The 17,912-nt window shown below is 38.5% G+C and overlaps 1 protein-coding gene and 1 long non-coding RNA gene across 3 annotated transcripts in view; one reads left to right on the top strand and one right to left on the bottom strand.

Moving 5' to 3' along the window:
- The window catches only part of LOC143032799 (uncharacterized), a 438,832-nt gene that overhangs the window by 185,460 nt on the left and 235,460 nt on the right, over positions 1 to 17,912 (bottom strand). The window lies entirely within an intron of this gene.
- LOC143032791 (protein CDV3 homolog) overlaps positions 4,347 to 17,912 on the top strand; it is a 28,982-nt gene continuing 15,416 nt past the window's right edge. Inside the window, exons 1-4 of one of the 2 annotated variants that reach the window (XM_076197838.1) lie at positions 4,347 to 4,709; positions 13,694 to 13,732; positions 14,923 to 15,108; positions 15,807 to 15,924. In XM_076197838.1, the coding sequence (XP_076053953.1) occupies positions 4,503 to 4,709; positions 13,694 to 13,732; positions 14,923 to 15,108; positions 15,807 to 15,924 (550 nt within the window). In that variant the 5' untranslated portion in view covers positions 4,347 to 4,502. Of the gene's footprint in view, positions 4,710 to 13,693; positions 13,733 to 14,922; positions 15,109 to 15,803; positions 15,925 to 17,912 lie in introns of both variants that reach the window. The other variant, XM_076197837.1, reaches the window with a different exon arrangement.

The raw sequence follows: 17,912 nt of genomic DNA, 5'->3' as shown, positions 1-17,912 counted from the left end.
GCTGTAAGGTATGGTGGAGATGGGAAGTGGTGATGGGGGAAGGGGTGGAGGCCATCATTGAGAACTTTGCCCCGGGGCGACACTAAGGCATGTAAGGAGTGCTCATTTCTGCTTTCTTTTTATTCCAAGTGTCTTCTCCACAGTGTAAGGAGTGGGCAAAGTTCCAGTGGCCTTTTTGTCCATATAAGAGACCACAATCGTCCTATTGACTGGGATAATTCTAATGTAATAATTTCTTGTAGATCCTTATTAGAAAGAAACATTATTGAATCCAGTCATATTAAACAAACCTTTGACCATAATATCAATTTAAGTTTAGGATTATTTAAGCTTGATGATTTTGTTATTGATAAAATTGTAAGAACTTCTCCAAGTGCTACTAAGCCGGGGTGACGTAACGTCATGGACCAAACGTCCGTATATGTAAACATCGGCTCTACCTGATTGTGAAGCATCTTGTGTGTCCTTCCCATGTTCCTAGCTTGTCTTCTACTTTATGTATTTATATCCACCTTTGTCTCTGTAACTGTGTATTCCTTGATAATGTCTTAAATAGACGAAAACGTTCGGGCTAAGCTTCTTATTTCCCAGTGGTTTTTTCTGCATATTATTTTCACGTGTGCCTTGTGAATTACTGCATTATATATATATATATATATATATATATATATATATATATATATATATATATATATATTTTTCTACATTCTGACAGTTTGATGTAAGCTGAATAGGAAACACAGGACTATTTGACTTGATTTTATACCTGACTAGTTTCGCAGGTATGCTTTCAAAAAGCATACCTGCGAAACTAATCAGGAATAAACTCAGACTAAGACTCCTGTGTTTCCTATTCCGCTTACATATATATATATATATATATATATATATATATATATATATATATATATATGTATATATATATATATATATACATATAATATATTAATAAGAATATAAATAAGTAATGAATGAATAGATAATAAATTAGTTAATGATTTATACTGTACATCAATCAGTTGATTAAATCAAATAAATGTTTATTGTTTTGGGTTGTATTTTTTCGAGAAAAAAAATTATTATAGGTTCACATCCTATGCGCATGCGCTGTGAAACGCTCTTCCAGTCACCATCACTACCCGCTCTTGCTTCCAATGTACTTTAGAATTGTTGGAGAAAAGTCGCCACTGTGAACGGTTTTGTGGCTTCCATGAAGGCGACTTTCGTTGAATATCTTCTCATAATCCTCCTCTTCCTCTTTCTTGTACGTTTTTCGTTTGTTTATTTGTTAATTAGTTTGTTTTAGTCTAATTTATTTGTCTTATTTTTCTATTAATCTCCTTACTTTTCTTTTGCAGGATTCTTAGTCCCCAGAATTTCTGGCCTTTGCCAAGGTCACGACTCCCAGCGTCCTTGACACTGCGTGTGTTACGAGTATTCAGAAAACGGAACAAGACGATATGCTCCAAGGCCGTAATGCTGACAACTTTTATATTCTAATTTTTGTTTTGTATTACTTCCTTGATTTATTTATTCTGTTTCTTTAATTTTCGTTCACTATTTCTTGTTATATTATCTTTGGTGCAGAAATAGTCAGATTTGCATATGTCAGCAAGAAGTTTACATGATTCAATAACGGGTTTATAAGAAAATACAAATATATGAAAAATATTTGAGGTATATTACCCCTTATATCCCTCCAGGAATTGTGGCTCTGTGTATCATTCATCCTGCCACCTGCATTTCCTCTGGGGCCAGCTGCTCAGATGGTTATTCGTTACAATTCCGCTTCCATTCATAAGGCGTTTTCACGAGTCATAAAACCGTTAACGTTAGCGAGATTTTGCCAGCAGCATTTGCCCCATTTCGTCATATGTAAAACTATTTACATGCACATCCTATGCGCATGCGCTGTGATGTGCATGTAAAAATTTGCATTAATGTTGATCATGTATGACAAATTGCTTAAAATTTGGCAATTGTCGTTGGTTCTGTGACTGCCATGCGCACCAGCCAGATGAATAAAGATGTCAATTATTTCACAACAAAATCTGGTCAGTATTCCCTCAGCATAGAGTTTAACTTTATACAGTTTCAAATGTATTTATCTATTTACTTATTCAACTATATATTGAATTGTTGTCTATTTATCGTTGTTTTGAGAGGTTATTTCTCTCGTAGGATTTTTTTTTTCTTTTCTTATATGTAAAATTCTACTAGAACGTCTTGCATGAACATGGAACGGCCGATTTCATATTACACAAAATTGTGGTAACACAGAGTGTAATGTCAGTTGATAAACTTTCATCATAATAATTTTTATTTTATCGTTTACAAGGTATTACTGTCATTACTGTTAGCATTTTCATATTTCCTCTATCCACTCTTAAGTACACTCGTTCACAAATACAATCGTACCTCCAAATTTTGTCGACATTTCGCTCATCACATACAGCTCATATACTAAAATGCGTGTTACAAATATGAACTTAATTGTGATGAATATATTACAAAAATATAATATAAAAAGTTAAATGCGTTTTAGAATAATAACGAATTCTATACGTTTAAAAATACATTCCTTTGCAGTATGTAAAAACTCAAATGCTGCATCTTTCAAAGGTAAATTGATAATCTAAAAATGATTGATGTCTCGAGTTTTATTAAATGGAAAATCCCCAGCTGGTAAGGGTACTCGGAAGCTCCCGCACATCTCGCTGGGAAGAAAATTTGATCTGTTGTGTTGAATCAATGTGGGACTTTTTCTATGTCGCCGACTGAAAGTGGTGAGAGGAGCAGTCACTGTGTGTCAGCTCTCCCATGTGTAAAAAAAAAAACACGAAAAAAAACACGGAAAAAAAAACGTAAGGAATACAGTTGAATTTGACAGATAGACATCTTGGGCCTAACTGGGAGACCGAGTGTCAGACACTCAGGGCTGCACTTTCAAATGAAGCTGCGGAGGTTGACGGGCATGGAAAATTGGCATCAGAATGATGATTCTGCTATCCATCTTGCAGGACCTTCACAAACAAGCACACATAATTGGTTCCTGTATTCATTTGACATTTGATATAAATAAACTTACACCATGAGTCTATACTATAAAATGTTCATAAATACAAATGTTATATATTTTAATTTTTCTTGTGAAAAAATTAGACACATCATTTGAAAATTTAGGTGTATTACTATCTTTCTCAAACGACTAAATATTGCCAAAATAAAAATACAATATCAGACATTATTGTTCACTAAACTTTACCACAAGATGGCAGGGCACGATCATAGTGTTGGTTGTTTTGTTTTATACAACACCGTAAGGTCTGTTGTAGATATAATTTGCATCTAAATAAATATTTACGACGCACAATTTAACTAAAATATTGTTTTAATCACTTACGTTTTTTATTCCCCGTGCGAGCATGTGCAGCAAAAACAATAATGATAATTTTTTCCCTTGTCTATCATTTTACATTCCCTTTCCCTTTCTCATTTCCCCGTTCTTTTCATCCTACACGCTGAATCTGTCATTATTTCAGAATTTTTATATTGTTTACCTTTAATTTATCTATTTATTTTACTAAACCATAGAAAGTTTGCTAATCCAGCAATTTATTACACACCGAAAAGCCGCGTGGAACATGTCAGAAAAAAAATCCTACCTAAGACATACTTTCACATAATGGAGTGGTGGGCACGAGGGAAATGAAGTAAGTAGGAGGCTGAGAATAACTTCTGTATCAGTCGTCGCTCTTCTGCTCAGTTGAAGTCTAGATGGATTTATGACAGTACAATAAGGGCGCTATTCTGATACGTTACTTACACTATTGTTGCCTTATAAACCAGATACCCTACAAACTAATAATTCATGGGATCAGAAGATAAAGTTTGAGATATCGTGATTGCGAATGGACATTAAAATAATAGACTGTAAAACATAACTTGAAAAATACCTATAACACAATAAATTAGTTAGACAGTCAATGGTTAAGACTTTGCAGGACTGGGGAACTAAACCAGCTTCATTCAAGAAACTGTCATTGTACATGTATGGTGATTTAACTGGGTAAATAGATTTCTCGATCCTCATCTACAAATATATCAGTATTATAGATGAGAAAATGTAAAAGTTGTAACAACGTTCACAATAAATTAAGCCAGGGTAGAGTACGTGTTCACAATTTTGACCTAGACCGGTACTTACGTTTTCTATGTTGTACAATGAAAGTATAGACAACAGAAGTAGGTATAAGAAGATATTCAATCCCTTATAGAGACGTACTGATTTTTCTTATTGAGCTACTGCGATGCTTATATATTTATTCATACAATATGTTGTCAAATCATTCCTTTCTCTATTGCCCAGTGATCGGGTGATGTTTGGGTCCATGTGATTCTGTAATTCCAGCTGTTTTCCTCCCTTCGCCCTACCTTCCGCCGATAGGACATCTATCTCGCCTCACGTCTGAGACTCCCACCACTTGGTAAAATCAAGCACAATGGCAGATCTTGACAGATTCTTTGCAAAAAAAGACAAGAAGAAAGTCAAGGGCAAGAAGTTCACAACAACGGACGAGATAGCAAAGCGGCTGGAGGATTCAGAAAAGAAGTTAGAGAAAGAATTTACCAAGGTCATTGAAACTCCAAAGAAAGTAGAAGAAACGATAGAAGAGACTGCCGAGCCTGGGGAAGCTCCTCCGAAAAAGGTTAGTGTTCAGCTCGGCCCAGCTCACCGTGGCGAGAGGCGGGCAAATGATTAACACGTTAACACATTTGATGTTCCAGAACATCTGCATTTAACCGCGTTACCGATATCAGCAGGAAAATAAATCGTCCAAAATATACGGCAGGTACTCTAATCGCAGGTGTGAATTAAAAAGCTTCGCGGAATTTCATTGTAGAAGGTTCGCCACACAGGTTCACGTCTGATTCATCAGGTCCTGAAACCAGTTTCTGGATCCAAAAATATATATATCCTTGAAAGAATCTACGATTATAAACCAAAAAGCAGCGTGAAGAACGATGTGCAGTTAATGGTGTATTAAAAATTATGTGGTGAAGAGTTTGAGGTGCATGGTGATTGTAGAACTTGGAAACTGGCCAAGATCTTATTTTATTGAAGGGAGTGATGAAATCTTGGTTTTGATGTGAGAATCATTGATTTACTCATCTTTAGGCAAAACTGGAATATATATGACACTTTTCTTAACGGTGTATCATGAAAAGTGATTTATATTTTATTTTTTATATTGCATCACCGTAAAACAACTGGTAATGCTTCCCCAACTCATTTTAAGATTCTGTTCCATTATCATGCAAATGTGTTTTTCACTTTTCTTTTTAGCATTTGAAAGACCTATTTTATCTTTGGAATGGTTATATTAGGTTAGGAGCATTTGAACTGTAAATTTCATGTTAGGTATGTGTCTGCACGATTCTGGAATTATACCAACTTTATTTACAAAATTTAGTGACAATTCCTTGTGAGGTTATCAGAATTTACACCACAGGAAGGTGGCTCAGACTATACACCATTTTATTTGATTGTAGTGGATATATATATATATTTTTAGAGGTGCACGCCTATGTGAAATAACATTAGAGTATTAAGTATTAATTTTGTAAATTATAGTACATCAATTTCATAGATATTTTTCTTGGCGGAAAACAATATTAGAAAATGTTACCAAAACCTATGCAGGAATAAAGTTGCGCCAACTCCTTTAGACACCATTTTTGTTTCGGTATATTTGAAGGTTAGAGACGTCAATGCCCTGATGACCTCTAGAATTACAGGTACCGCTGTACTAAATGTAGGTTAGATTAGAATAGATGAATTTATCATACTTTAGTTTCTTCAACCTCCACCTCTACCAAAACAAAGATGATGTCTCAAGTAGTCGAAGTAGATATGTTTCTTTGTTTATAACTTCCAGTAACTTTTCCTATTATTGATTTCTGCCAAGAATGACGTATATTATGTTGATGTATTATAATTTACAAAATTATTATTTAATTTTGTATTGCTATATTGCATAGGTGTGCACTTCTAAAAATTTACCCTTTTTTCATTTATTCATTTACTTAATTTTAATTATTTGTTTATTTAATTTAGACACTCGTGGAGTATCGGGGTCCTGTTCGACAACATTTGCTCCACCACTCCTAAAATACACAATACAGCTAAATCGATACTAAGTAAGGGTATTAGAAATGTTAATGATAGTATAATTATTGGTTATTCTTGCTGTATTAAACACCAGAAGGGTAAGGGAGCAAAGTGTGTTATTGAATAGGTTCTTCATAATTCACGAGTGCCTTGTACTATGTATCTGTGTATTTGTATTATATTTATTATTTCATTTTTGTTTTTCATCCATATGTTTATTTAATATATTTGATTTTATTTATTTGTTATTATATTTATTTAGGCCTTTTTATTTTGTTTTATATATTTATTTTATATATTTTTCTTTGGGGGGATAATCTTAGTTATTCTAAGTAGGGAATTCATTGGTTGAGTGAAGTAAAGCATCACATCAATTAGTGACCAGATCTGGTTCATATTTGCTTGTCAGTGGTGGTTATAATATTTGAAATTGTACACTTGACGTATGTCTATGTCATCCACATTGAAATAGGATTTGTATTTCATTGCCAATAACCAGCATATTTATGCATGGGGATGATATACCAAATTATTGTTATGGTTGAACAATGCAGTAAGTACCCTTACACACTAGAACAAGAAAGTGAATAAGCACAACAAACCACAGAAGCAGCCCAGACTAATGGGTGCTGTGGTACAGAAGATAGGAAGAATAGCATAACTAGAATAGGGAAAGAATAACTGAAGATTTGAAGTTTGTCTGACAAGATGATGCAACAGTTTTAGAAGAAAGACTTCCAAGGTACTGCAAGAGGTAGAACTGCATATATTGGCTGGATCAGCACCTTTTTGTGGACCAGTTTTTACTGTGCTGTATTTTGACACATCAACATTGTCAGAGCATGACACTCGCGTAGAAATAGAGGTGATAAAGAGAGTGTAGGAGAGGCATTGTTCTTTTTGTTAGGGACATTATTTTCTTCCCACATGGTCATTTCTTTTGTTTTTTTGCTCTTAAGAGATCCATTTCTTTTGATGAATTACCTTTCAGTTGAAAATTGCCACAGATACTAATAGCCCCAATGTTTATCAAGAAATTTTCAGTATTTGGTACAAGCTTAGAGGGTGAATAGTTTTATTTACCAAAATGTAGTTTTTGGGATGTGTAGCACCCTTAACCACTTCACTCCGGGCCAAAATCTCGCGGGCAGCATTAGCTGCCAGACGTACGATGTTGCGTCATAATACTCGCATCATAAAAAATAAAGTCGCGGCTGTATCGATCGTTCTCTCTTTCACACTTAAATTTTGATAACCATAGAAAATATGATGAAGCCAGTTTACAGAGTATGGGGGTCACGCAGGTACAACTACAATAAATATAATCAAGACGCCGACATCGGCATCCTCACGTACCCACTTGCTCCTCATGACGCCGACATCGGCATCCTCACGTACCCACTTGCTCCTCATGACGCCTACGTAGGCGTCACCGTATGGAAGGGGTTAAACATGTAATTTCACTGGTATGTGGCTTTGCAATAATTAACTTTGAGCCTTTAACACTTGCTGCTTGAAGCCTCCGTGTTAGACCAATTAAGCTCTCCAATTAATAGCAGTCGTGAGTCCCTTGCATGTGGGAAAGTAAAATAATTTCCATTTGATTGATATAATGATGATTGTTTTTGTGGGGAAAAAATATGTATGGTTAGTGTTCATTGGCAAAATTCCCAACAAAGCTCTTGATAGTAACAGTAGTATTGTCTACAGTTCATTTGAAACTAACGAGTTAAACTTAATTCAGATCCACTTAGAAAATTCAAGACTAAGTCATTGGCTAGTCATAATTTGGGATTGGTGCTGCCTATGATAGCTTGGCAGGCTCAGTAATTACTGGCCCAGTCAAAAATAACTATTGAAAAAATACAAGTGTTCAGCAATTTTATGTAAATTGTACTCGTGTTTGAGGTCTGTGAATGTCAACATGATTTACTCACAGGTAGATGGGGAATGGGATTTTGTGTGCTGAAAATCGAGGCCATTGGCAAGACATGGTGACTAATATGAGAGTACATTGCAGTCATCATTGGCACGAGAAAAAGTGGAATGTGGTTTTCATTAATAATGTCTGCATAACATTATATAGGCCTAACCTTTTTCACCTGAGTCACCCATTTTATTGCTTATGGATGGATGTGGTACTGAACTTGATTGTAATTAGACTGATCACCAGCCAAAAATTAACATATGATCTGTTGTCTTTGTTTGGTAAACAATAAAGGTAATTGGTATGAAATATAGAATCGGGAAATTACACAGGTTTGCACATTGGATCCACATGTTATATATGGGTTTGCAACAGATGTTAGTGATGGTAGAATCATGTTTTCCTGGGAAATTCATTGTGTACAGTTGTTGGTGCTTCATACCCCCAGCATCATCATGAACGCCATATTAGTGTTTGTCAGAAGTCAGTAGATTTGGCTAGAATAGGGTTTGTTTTTAATGGTTTAAGCTGTTTTGGGGTGTGTAAATTTATTTGACGTCCAGGGGTTATTCTTCACACATTGCGGTGGTCAGGGTGATCAGAAATTATTCATGGAAATTCCAGATAGCATATACATTTGCTGAATGTGAAGGAGGATAGGGAAGGAAAGATAGCTGCAGTGGGAAATGCGAAGAAAATGAGAGTGATGAGTGAGGAGAATGGAGGAGAAATAAGGAAGGATGAGGTGAAGGCAGTTGTAAAGATGATGAAAGCAGGTAAGGCACCTGGTCTGGATGGATGTCATGCAGAATGTCTGAAAAAGGGAGGTTCAGTGATGGTGGACTGGTTGGTGAGGTTATTTAATGTTTGCTGGAGAGAGGGTAGAGTGCCGGAGGACTGGAGTAGTGCCTGTATAGTTCCTCTTTACAAGGGAAAAGGGGACAAGTGTGAATGTAGTAATTTCAGAGGGATTAGCCTGTTGAGTGTAGTAGGGAAGGCGTATGGGAGGATCTTAATTGAGAGGATTAGGAGAGGAACAGAAGGAGTAATTGGTGAGGAACAGTGTGGTTTTAGGACGGGTAGAGGTTGTGTAGATCAGATCTTTGTGGTAAGACAGATATGTGAGAAAGCTATAGGAAAGGGGAAGGATGTTTTTTGGGCTTTTATGGATCTGGAAAAGGCTTATGATAGGGTAGACAGAAAGGCACTGTGGGAGGTTATGCAGATTTATGGGATATGAGGAAAGCTTTTGGGAGCTGTCAAGAGTTTTTATGAGAGTAGTAGAGCATGTGTTAGGATTAGAAATGGAGAGAGTGAGTGGTTTGAAGTAAAGGTGGGACTTCGTCAAGGATGCGTTATGTCGCCCTGGCTTTTCAACTTATACATGGATGGGGTGGTGTGAGAGGTGAATGCTAGGGTAGTGAGTCAGGGATTGGAGATGGTTAAAGAAAATGGAGAAAAGTGGGAGGTGAGCCAGCTGTTGTTTGCGGACGACACTGCGCTTGTGGCAGGGTGAGAGGAGGGATTGAGGAAGCTGGTGGCAGAGTTTGGGAGAGTATGTGATAGAAGAAAGCTAAAGATAAATGTGGGTAAAAGTAAGGTGATGAGATGTACAAGGGGTGAAAGTGGCAGTAGACTGGAAGTGAACATTAAGGGAGAGCGACTGGAGGAAGTGGATAGTTTTAGATACTTGGGTGCAAGTGTAGCAGGAAAAGGTGGAGTGAAGGTGGAGGTAGAATGTAGATTGAGAGAAGCGAGTAAATGCCTTGGTGGTTTAAAGAGTGTAATGAGGAATAGACATTTGGGAATGGATGCGAAGAGGAGACTGTATGAAGGAGTGATTGTGCCAACAGCACTGTATGGGGCAGAAACATGGAGCATAAGAGAAGAAGAGAGAAGGAGTTTGAATGTGTTTGAGATGAGGTGTCTGAGAAGTATGGTGGGGGTTACGAGGCTAGAGTGAGAAATGAGGAGGTGAGGAGGAGAACAGGGGTGACAAAGGATTTGGGAGATAGGGTTGATGAAAGAATATTAGTATGGTTTGGACACATGGAAAGAATGAGTGAAGAAAGACTAGTAAAAGAGGTATGGAAGGCAGATGTGGAGGGAGTGAACATGAGGGGACGTCCTAGGATGAGGTGGATGGATGGGGTGAAGGGGGCTTTGGGGAAGAGGGGAATGTCTGTTGAGGAAGGAAGGGAGAGGACGGAAGACAGAGGTGAGTGGAGAATGGTTGTATATGGATGATGTTGTGACTGCATGAGGAGGAATGGGGGGTGGGGTAGTATGTGTGAGTAATTTTTGACGCAGCCCGAAGGGATTTCTCCCCGTCCTCGCCTTATATGCAAAGGGGGACGGAGAGGGGGGGTCGCCGATTAAATGAAGCGGCCTTGCTGTGGATGTACTGTGTCTTGCGACACTGCTTCTGACCCAGGGCGGTGGGCAGGGTGCAGCGATGACCCGTCATCCAGGAGGTGCTCAGATGAGAGGAAGGGTGGGAGGGGTGTGGAGTGTATTTAGGGATGAAATGGGTGGGAGTGTTTTTATGCCTTTCCCTTTTTGGCTACCTCCCTTGGAAGGGGGAAAAGGCCTTGGTATATGTATGTATATACATTTGTGCCTGGAGTTCATATAGAAGAGATAGCTTGACACACACACATTATATATATATAGTGTATATGGGCAGGAGGTTTTCCCTCAAGATTCTTCATTGAAGTGTGTAGCAAGCGTGTGACAAAGCTTCTTGTTGTATTTTTCTATCTTAGAGTAATCTTGCCTTCAATAAGCAGTAATCCTAATATTTCCACATATTTCATGCTGTGGGGTAGCAGATATTATGTTTTATAATAGCAGACACAGTATTTATGAAGAGAACCAAGCAAGCCTATGACAGTGAAGCAATATATCATTATGTCTTGATTGAAACTTGTGCTTCAAGAGGGTCAGAACATCACCAAAGGGTGATGAGAAATCAAGGCAACCTTCAGTGAGCACATCATCTGAAAACATAAAAGAAATTACATGAATTGTGCTTCACAATCATTGGGTCACCATCACTGAAGTTGACATCACAGATGAGATCAAGCAGTCCTCTGGCCCAGTCTTGATATGCATAGTGTTGTTGCCAAGTCAGCATCTATACTCCTAACCCCAGTAGCATGATAAACTCTGCTTGGGGATGTTAACAGACTTGCTTTGACCAACTTTCATGTTGAGGCTGATCATTGGTCATGAGAGTTGGGTCTACAGCTATGATCCAGAGACCAAATGACAGTCTTCACATTGGGAGAGCCCAGTTTCCAAAATCATAAAGCCATCAGGATTCAGAAGGTCAATCAGACAAATCAAGAATCAACATGTAATATATGTTGTGCACACATTATTTGTACATATGATGTAAGTGACTTGATTGCTAGGCACCTAGCAATTAAGAAAATGGACACCCTACGGACAACAGAAAATAAGACTTTACAAATAATAACTGGATGCACTGAGATAACCCCCAATAGAACATCTTCACTTGGAAACCAAAGTCGTTGCCATTGTAGCACGTAAGAATGAGAAGCACACAGTTCTGTAGAAGAGCCTTCGAACTCTCATACCATCACACAAACATAACTGAATCTTAATCCATTGCCCCAGATCTCTTGCAGGAGACACAGCTTTAGGTAACCAACAACAGCTTGGTTAGCCTAGAGGTCACTCAAGGAAGAACTGTTGTGTTATTATGTAGGTAAAGTTAGGTTGGGGCCACAAATGAATTTGGAAAGAAATCATTCCAGCAGTGTTTAACTAAAACTTTTGCAATAACCTGTTACCAGCACCCCCACTTTTCCATATAAACATACACACACAAAACAAGTACTCCATGATAAACCTCATTCTACACTTCACCAGGTTATCCAACTGACAAATTATTGCCAAGGCTAGTAAGAGCTACACTGGGACAGTTGTATTCATGTTACCACCCTGCATTAAAATATTACCTGCCCCAGATGGAGCCACCACAGAGAAGACAGATCACTTCATTTTACATAGCTTAGCTCTCATATGTATGTAGCTCTCATTATCCAGTCAACAACACAAAATATCTGTTAAGGTTATTATATGGGCCACTTCAGTGACAATGACCAGTTATTTTGGTACTAGTGTCTTGTGTCCACCAAAAGAGATGCCTGGGGCAGTGGATATGTGAATGTACAATCCTCTTAGAGTAGGTACTTGCACAAGGTGATCTTGTGAGAAATTATTTCGGTCAAACTCGTATTCCTGCCACCATCGTCAAACCCCATCAATTTTTTGTTTCCATTTGGAGGTGCAGCCCCAAGGTCTCTGCTAATCAATTTTTTCTATATTTCTTCCATCTATAAACACAAGGAGAGCTAACTAGTGACGGCTCGCCTCCTACTTCTTTCAATTACTGACATACTGTCCCACACTTAATATAGTGCAGACACCGCCCCCAGGGTTTTCTTCCCCACAAGATTTATGGAAGGGCCTGAGGACCATTGCCAACTCCTGAGGGTTAACTGGTTTCAAGTCCGTGAAATTCGAAATAACAATTGGTTGACCAGCATCAGTTGCACTTTTCAGTTCAGAAGTTGGGACAAGAATTTTGGGAGTGGCTGTACACTTAGAGCATTTAGAAGAATCCATACAAACAGGTGGCTAGAGTTGAACTAAGGAAAATAAAAAAAGATTCATGCTATTACAACTTAATCTCAGACCTGTATCCCACCATTCTTTATATCAAAAGGCCGAAGCCCTTTTAAAAGAGAAGTAGCCAGCCAAGTCATGCACCCACCCTTCCCCAGCCCATACCTATCCAATGGCTGTTTCCCCTTTTATCAGAGTTCCTTGTAGATGTTAGGCCATTGCTGGATCCTTCTCAGCCTGATTCAGAGGCAGTGCATCAAGACACAGCACCTCCACACCAGCTGATCCTGGTTTACCCCCAACCACTTCATTACATGATGACCCTCATTCCTCATCCACCCACAAGTAATTAGAGAAGACAAGAAGAAATCCCTTCAGGTCACATCATTTTGTCATTCATTCGCAGCCACTCTCCACACACCTATCTCTTGCCTCTTCCTTCCACATCCTTTTTGTCAGGCTTCTCATTTTTCTATCTGCCCAAACCATCCCACTATTCTTTGATCAACCCTGTCTACCAGTTCACCTTTCACCCCCACCTCTGCATCACCGTTTTTCTCACCTTCCATCCTTGTAACCTTCACCATGCTTCTTAAACACTTCATCTTGAACACCTTCATCAAATTTCCCCTTTCTGCATCCTTCAAATCATGAGGTTGACCTGTACAGTATCATAGGCACAATTACCCCTTCATATAGCCTTCTAGTCGTATCTCACAAGAAATTAAATAGTGAGGGGAGTATGTCCAGTTTAGAAAACAATCAAATTTTTCTTTGTACCTGCACTTGTAGTTTAAACAGTATCACAAATAAGGGTGCACTAGATTGGTGTAAATGGACGCAACACCATTTCCACTTCCTGTGCTGATTGGTGCACTAGATGTAAGGGCAAGTTGTGGTCTTTATTTCTTGTTTTCATTCCCTTTAATTTTTTTCAGAAACCACAACCAGTCAAAGAACAGCAGCCTCCAAGGAAGGTTAGTTGAAGATTTTCTGTTAATTTCTGCAAGAAGTGTCATATTGACTGTTCTTCAACAGTTCTTGAAGCTTTCTACCTTGCATGAAGTTAACATTTAATAGCAAAGAGAAAGAAGCCTTACCCAATCCTGTGATCTAATATAGCTTTATGCTGAAGCTTTGTATGAAAGTCAATTAGCATGTCTTGATTTTGTTATGGACGTAAGGAGCCTTTATATCACACGAGCCCTTTTTTTCATGGGGCATTGTTAGAACTTGAGATCTTTAATGCTGCTATGATTGAAGTTGGTATAAGCATGTCACCTTTGGATTTTTATATATACATAATTTTTTTTTTTTTTATGTTGATATTTTGATTACATTGATGTATACAAGTTTTTTGTATTATTATTATTATTATATATATATATATATATATATAATGATCTTGTGAACTGGGAATGAATGAATGTATATAATGAATTACATTTTAATGGAAAATAAAATGTGCAATGTAACTTTGAAAGTTTCTCACTTGTAATTTGCACATGTGTATATTCTTGTGTTCCTGCATGCATTTGATTGTTGGGTCAGGTTGGGGTTGTTAAAAGTTGCAATAAAGGGGAAGAGCCTTTGATATGTAATATTGGGAAAACTAATTGAATGTTTATAATTTTACTTAAGAAATTAATAATTGTAGTAATAGGGAAAAAATACTATTTGACCATGTGCATTTTATGGTTTTATGTCAGTGTATCAAGATGGTTACTTTGCGGAAATGCAAATAGATGTGATATTTGGGGAAGTGAGGAATAGATGTGATGTATTTACTTTTTGGGAAAATTTTATGATTTTCCAAATAGCTTACAGAAATTTGTATGTAAACTGCTGCTGCTTAAAAAAGATTGTAAAATTTCGGGTTATTTTTCTTTGAAATTGGTAGGTAAAGCAACAGATGGACTGAGCTATTAGAACTAAAAAATATGAGGTCTTTGTATGAAGTTTGCTGAGAGTGAAACTGTTATACATTTAAAGGCTAATTACAGGTGTAGTTTCACAAGTTTTTTTTATATCCAAATACATTGTGATCATGATTACATAGAAGAATGTGAATGAATGTGAAGCCCACATTAGGACTAACATTACTTAGTGATGTGAATGATCTGGAACCTGAGTATGGTTAATGAATGACCATTTCTTTGTGGAATAGGAAGAAGAAGAATGGAAAGACTTCGCAGACGAATCCAGTCATGACTACTCAGACCTGAAGATCACAAAGCTTCAAATAGAGGACGAGGAGGAAGGTGGAGGTTCAGGAGAGGATGACAATGAGAGTAGTGATAAGGATGAAAAGAAAGATGGAGTTTGGAAGAAGGAAACTCAACAAACACAGCAGGTTTGTTATGTGGATCGGTGTCTGGATGTGCTCTTGTATTATCCTCATTGCTTTAATTTGTTTAGTTTATAAATTGTCTTATGTCTTCTGGATGGGAACCATGCTGTAGAGACATAATGAAATATGGTTTTCAAGGATTGTTATATAGACTTTTATTGTAATTTCCTTCTGCTGACCCAATCCTTATTCTTAAGATTCTTTCCAAATTTATCCAAGTAAGGGTATTTGTACCAACTATTTTGTATTTTGCTGGATTATTATTGTCAGATCATCTGCATATGTGACTGTTTCACGTGGATCCTCCTGAATGTGCACCCAGTCAGATGGGTACCTAGTAGCGGAGTTTTAATCTAAAGCCTGTTACAACAAGATCCACTAGCTTTTGACCCATGTCAGTGCCCAGATCCAAAATGAACCCCATGCAACCTCCAACTCTTGCACGAGTGTGATTAATGACTACACTATAGTGAAACCTCGTGTAAGAACAGTATGTGTTTGCACATACTAAAGGATGCCCCACGTAACAGGGATGGCCGGGTTGAAACACCTACCCACTTCCTAACCATTAAAATCCACTTAATTTCCCTCCCATCTTGGTATTTATAGATGAAGTCATACCTATCCCCTGCTACACTTCTTAGCATTAGTATATATGTTTATTGGTTGATGTTGATTAATGCCCATTTGCAAAACAGCAGGTGACAGGTCCAGCACCGGTTCCAGATGAAAAAGAAACCACTCCTACGCCAGCAAACACCTCCAGCTCTTATGTTCCACCACATCTTCGTAATGCAGCTCCCACTCAAAGCAGACCTGGTAAGTAGAACCCAGTAGTTGGGTGGGTGGAGGGGAGGGGGATAATGAAAGGGTTTGTGGTTGAGGGTTTTGGTGAACTGGAAATGGTTGGGGGTTGTTTACAAGTTTCTTGTGCTTCATGTGGGTTTGGTGTGTGGGGTTTGGTTGCAGATTCTAGTGATATTGATGAGGGGAATACAGTGGTGTGTGGAAAGGGTTCTTCTGGTGTGTTAGTGGTTTCTCTTGGTGTAGTAGCTTGAGTGGAACTACATGTGTACAACTGCAAAAATATATATAATCAAGATGCATATGTTGGCACCCTCATGTACCTACTCACGCCTTATGACGCCTACGTAGGCTTCATCATACCGAAGTGGTTAAGAGCAATCAAGAATTTTTACAAGAGTAGTAGAGCCTGTACTAGAATCAGAAATGGAGAAATATGTGTTATGTTGCCTTGGCTGTTCAATTTATACATGGATGGGGTTGTGCAAGAGGTAAATGCAGGGTAATGGGTTGAGGATTGGAGATGGTTAAAGAAAATAGAGAAAAGTGGGAGGTAATTCAGTCATTGTTTGCTGATGACACTGCGCTTGTGACAAGATCAGAGGAGGGCTTGAGGAAATTAGTGACAGTTTGGAAAGGTGTGTGAAAGAGGGAAGTTGAAGATAAATGTGGGGAAATGTAAGGTGATGAGATGTACAATGGGAGAAAGTGGCAGCAGACTGGAAGTGAGTATTAGGGGAGAGACTGGAAGAAGTTGATTGTTTTAGATACTTGGGTGCGAATGTGGCAGGAAAGGGAGGAGTGGAGGTAGAATGTAGATTAAGAGAAGCAAGTAAATGTCTTGGGTTATAAAGTGTAATGAGAAATTGACATTTTGGAATGGATGTTAAGAAGAGATTGTGTGAAGGAGTGATTGTGCCGACAGCACTGTATGGGGCAGAAACATGGAACATTAGAGAGGAAAAGTTTGAATGTGTTTTGAGATGAGGTGCCTGAGAAGTATGATGGGGGTTACTAGGCTGGATAGAGTGAGAAACAAGGAGGTGAGGAGGAGAACAGGGGTGGAAAGGGAGTTGGGAGATAGGGTTGATGAAAAAGTATTGGGATGGTTTGGACACGAGGAAAGAATGAGTGAAGAGAGATTAGTAAAAGAGGTGTGGAAGGAGCAAACATGGGGGCAATCAAGGATGAGATAGATTGATGGGGTAAAAGGAGCATTGGGAAAGAGGGGAATGTCTGTTGAGGAATGACAGAAGGCGGAAGATAGGAGTGAATGGAGAATGGTTGTGTATGGATGATGCTGTGATGCATGAAAGGGAGTGGGTGGGTGATGGGGGGTGAAGGAGTATATGTGAAATATAATTTGATTCGGTCCAAAGGTATTTCTCCCTGTCTTCTCTTTTTCTACATGTCGGGACAGAGTGGGGTCGCTGATTTCATGAAGCAGCCTTGCTGTGGATGTTGTGTGTCTTGTGACACTGCTTCTGACCCAGGGCAGTGGGTGAGATGCAGGGTCCAAGGACAAGAGGGAGGGAAGGGGGTGAATGAGAGTGGAGTATTGGGGATGGAATGGGTGGGAGTCTCTCTCTCTCTCTCTCTCTCTCTCTCTCCTCTCTCTCTCTCTCCTCTCTCTCTCTCTCCTCTCTCTCTCTCTCTCTCTCTCTCTCTCTCTCTCTCTCCTCTCTCTCTCTCTCTCTCTCTCTCTCTCTCTCTCTCTCTCGAGGTAAAAGTCTAGTATATGTATGTATATATTAGCTTGAGGCCACTGTTGAATATTTTAGAATATCACTGTGCAGAAAATATGCCCTTTCTCTTTTAACATTTGTAGGTTTCTAATTGCCCTTGAAGCACAAGCTGAAACTGTATTGGTTGACATGAAGGGTTTGAGGTAAAGATGGGACTGTGATTGGGCTTTGTCATGTCACCATGGCTGTTCAATGTGGACATGAATGGAATGGTGCATGAGGTAAAGGCAAGGGTAATGAGCAGGGGACGGGAGATGG

This window comes from Oratosquilla oratoria, chromosome 14 (genome assembly GCF_046742065.1).
Source record: "Oratosquilla oratoria isolate Oo_2021 chromosome 14, ASM4674206v1, whole genome shotgun sequence".
Taxonomy (NCBI): Eukaryota; Metazoa; Arthropoda; class Malacostraca; order Stomatopoda; family Squillidae; genus Oratosquilla; species Oratosquilla oratoria.
This window is presented reverse-complemented; position numbering and strand designations above follow the sequence as displayed.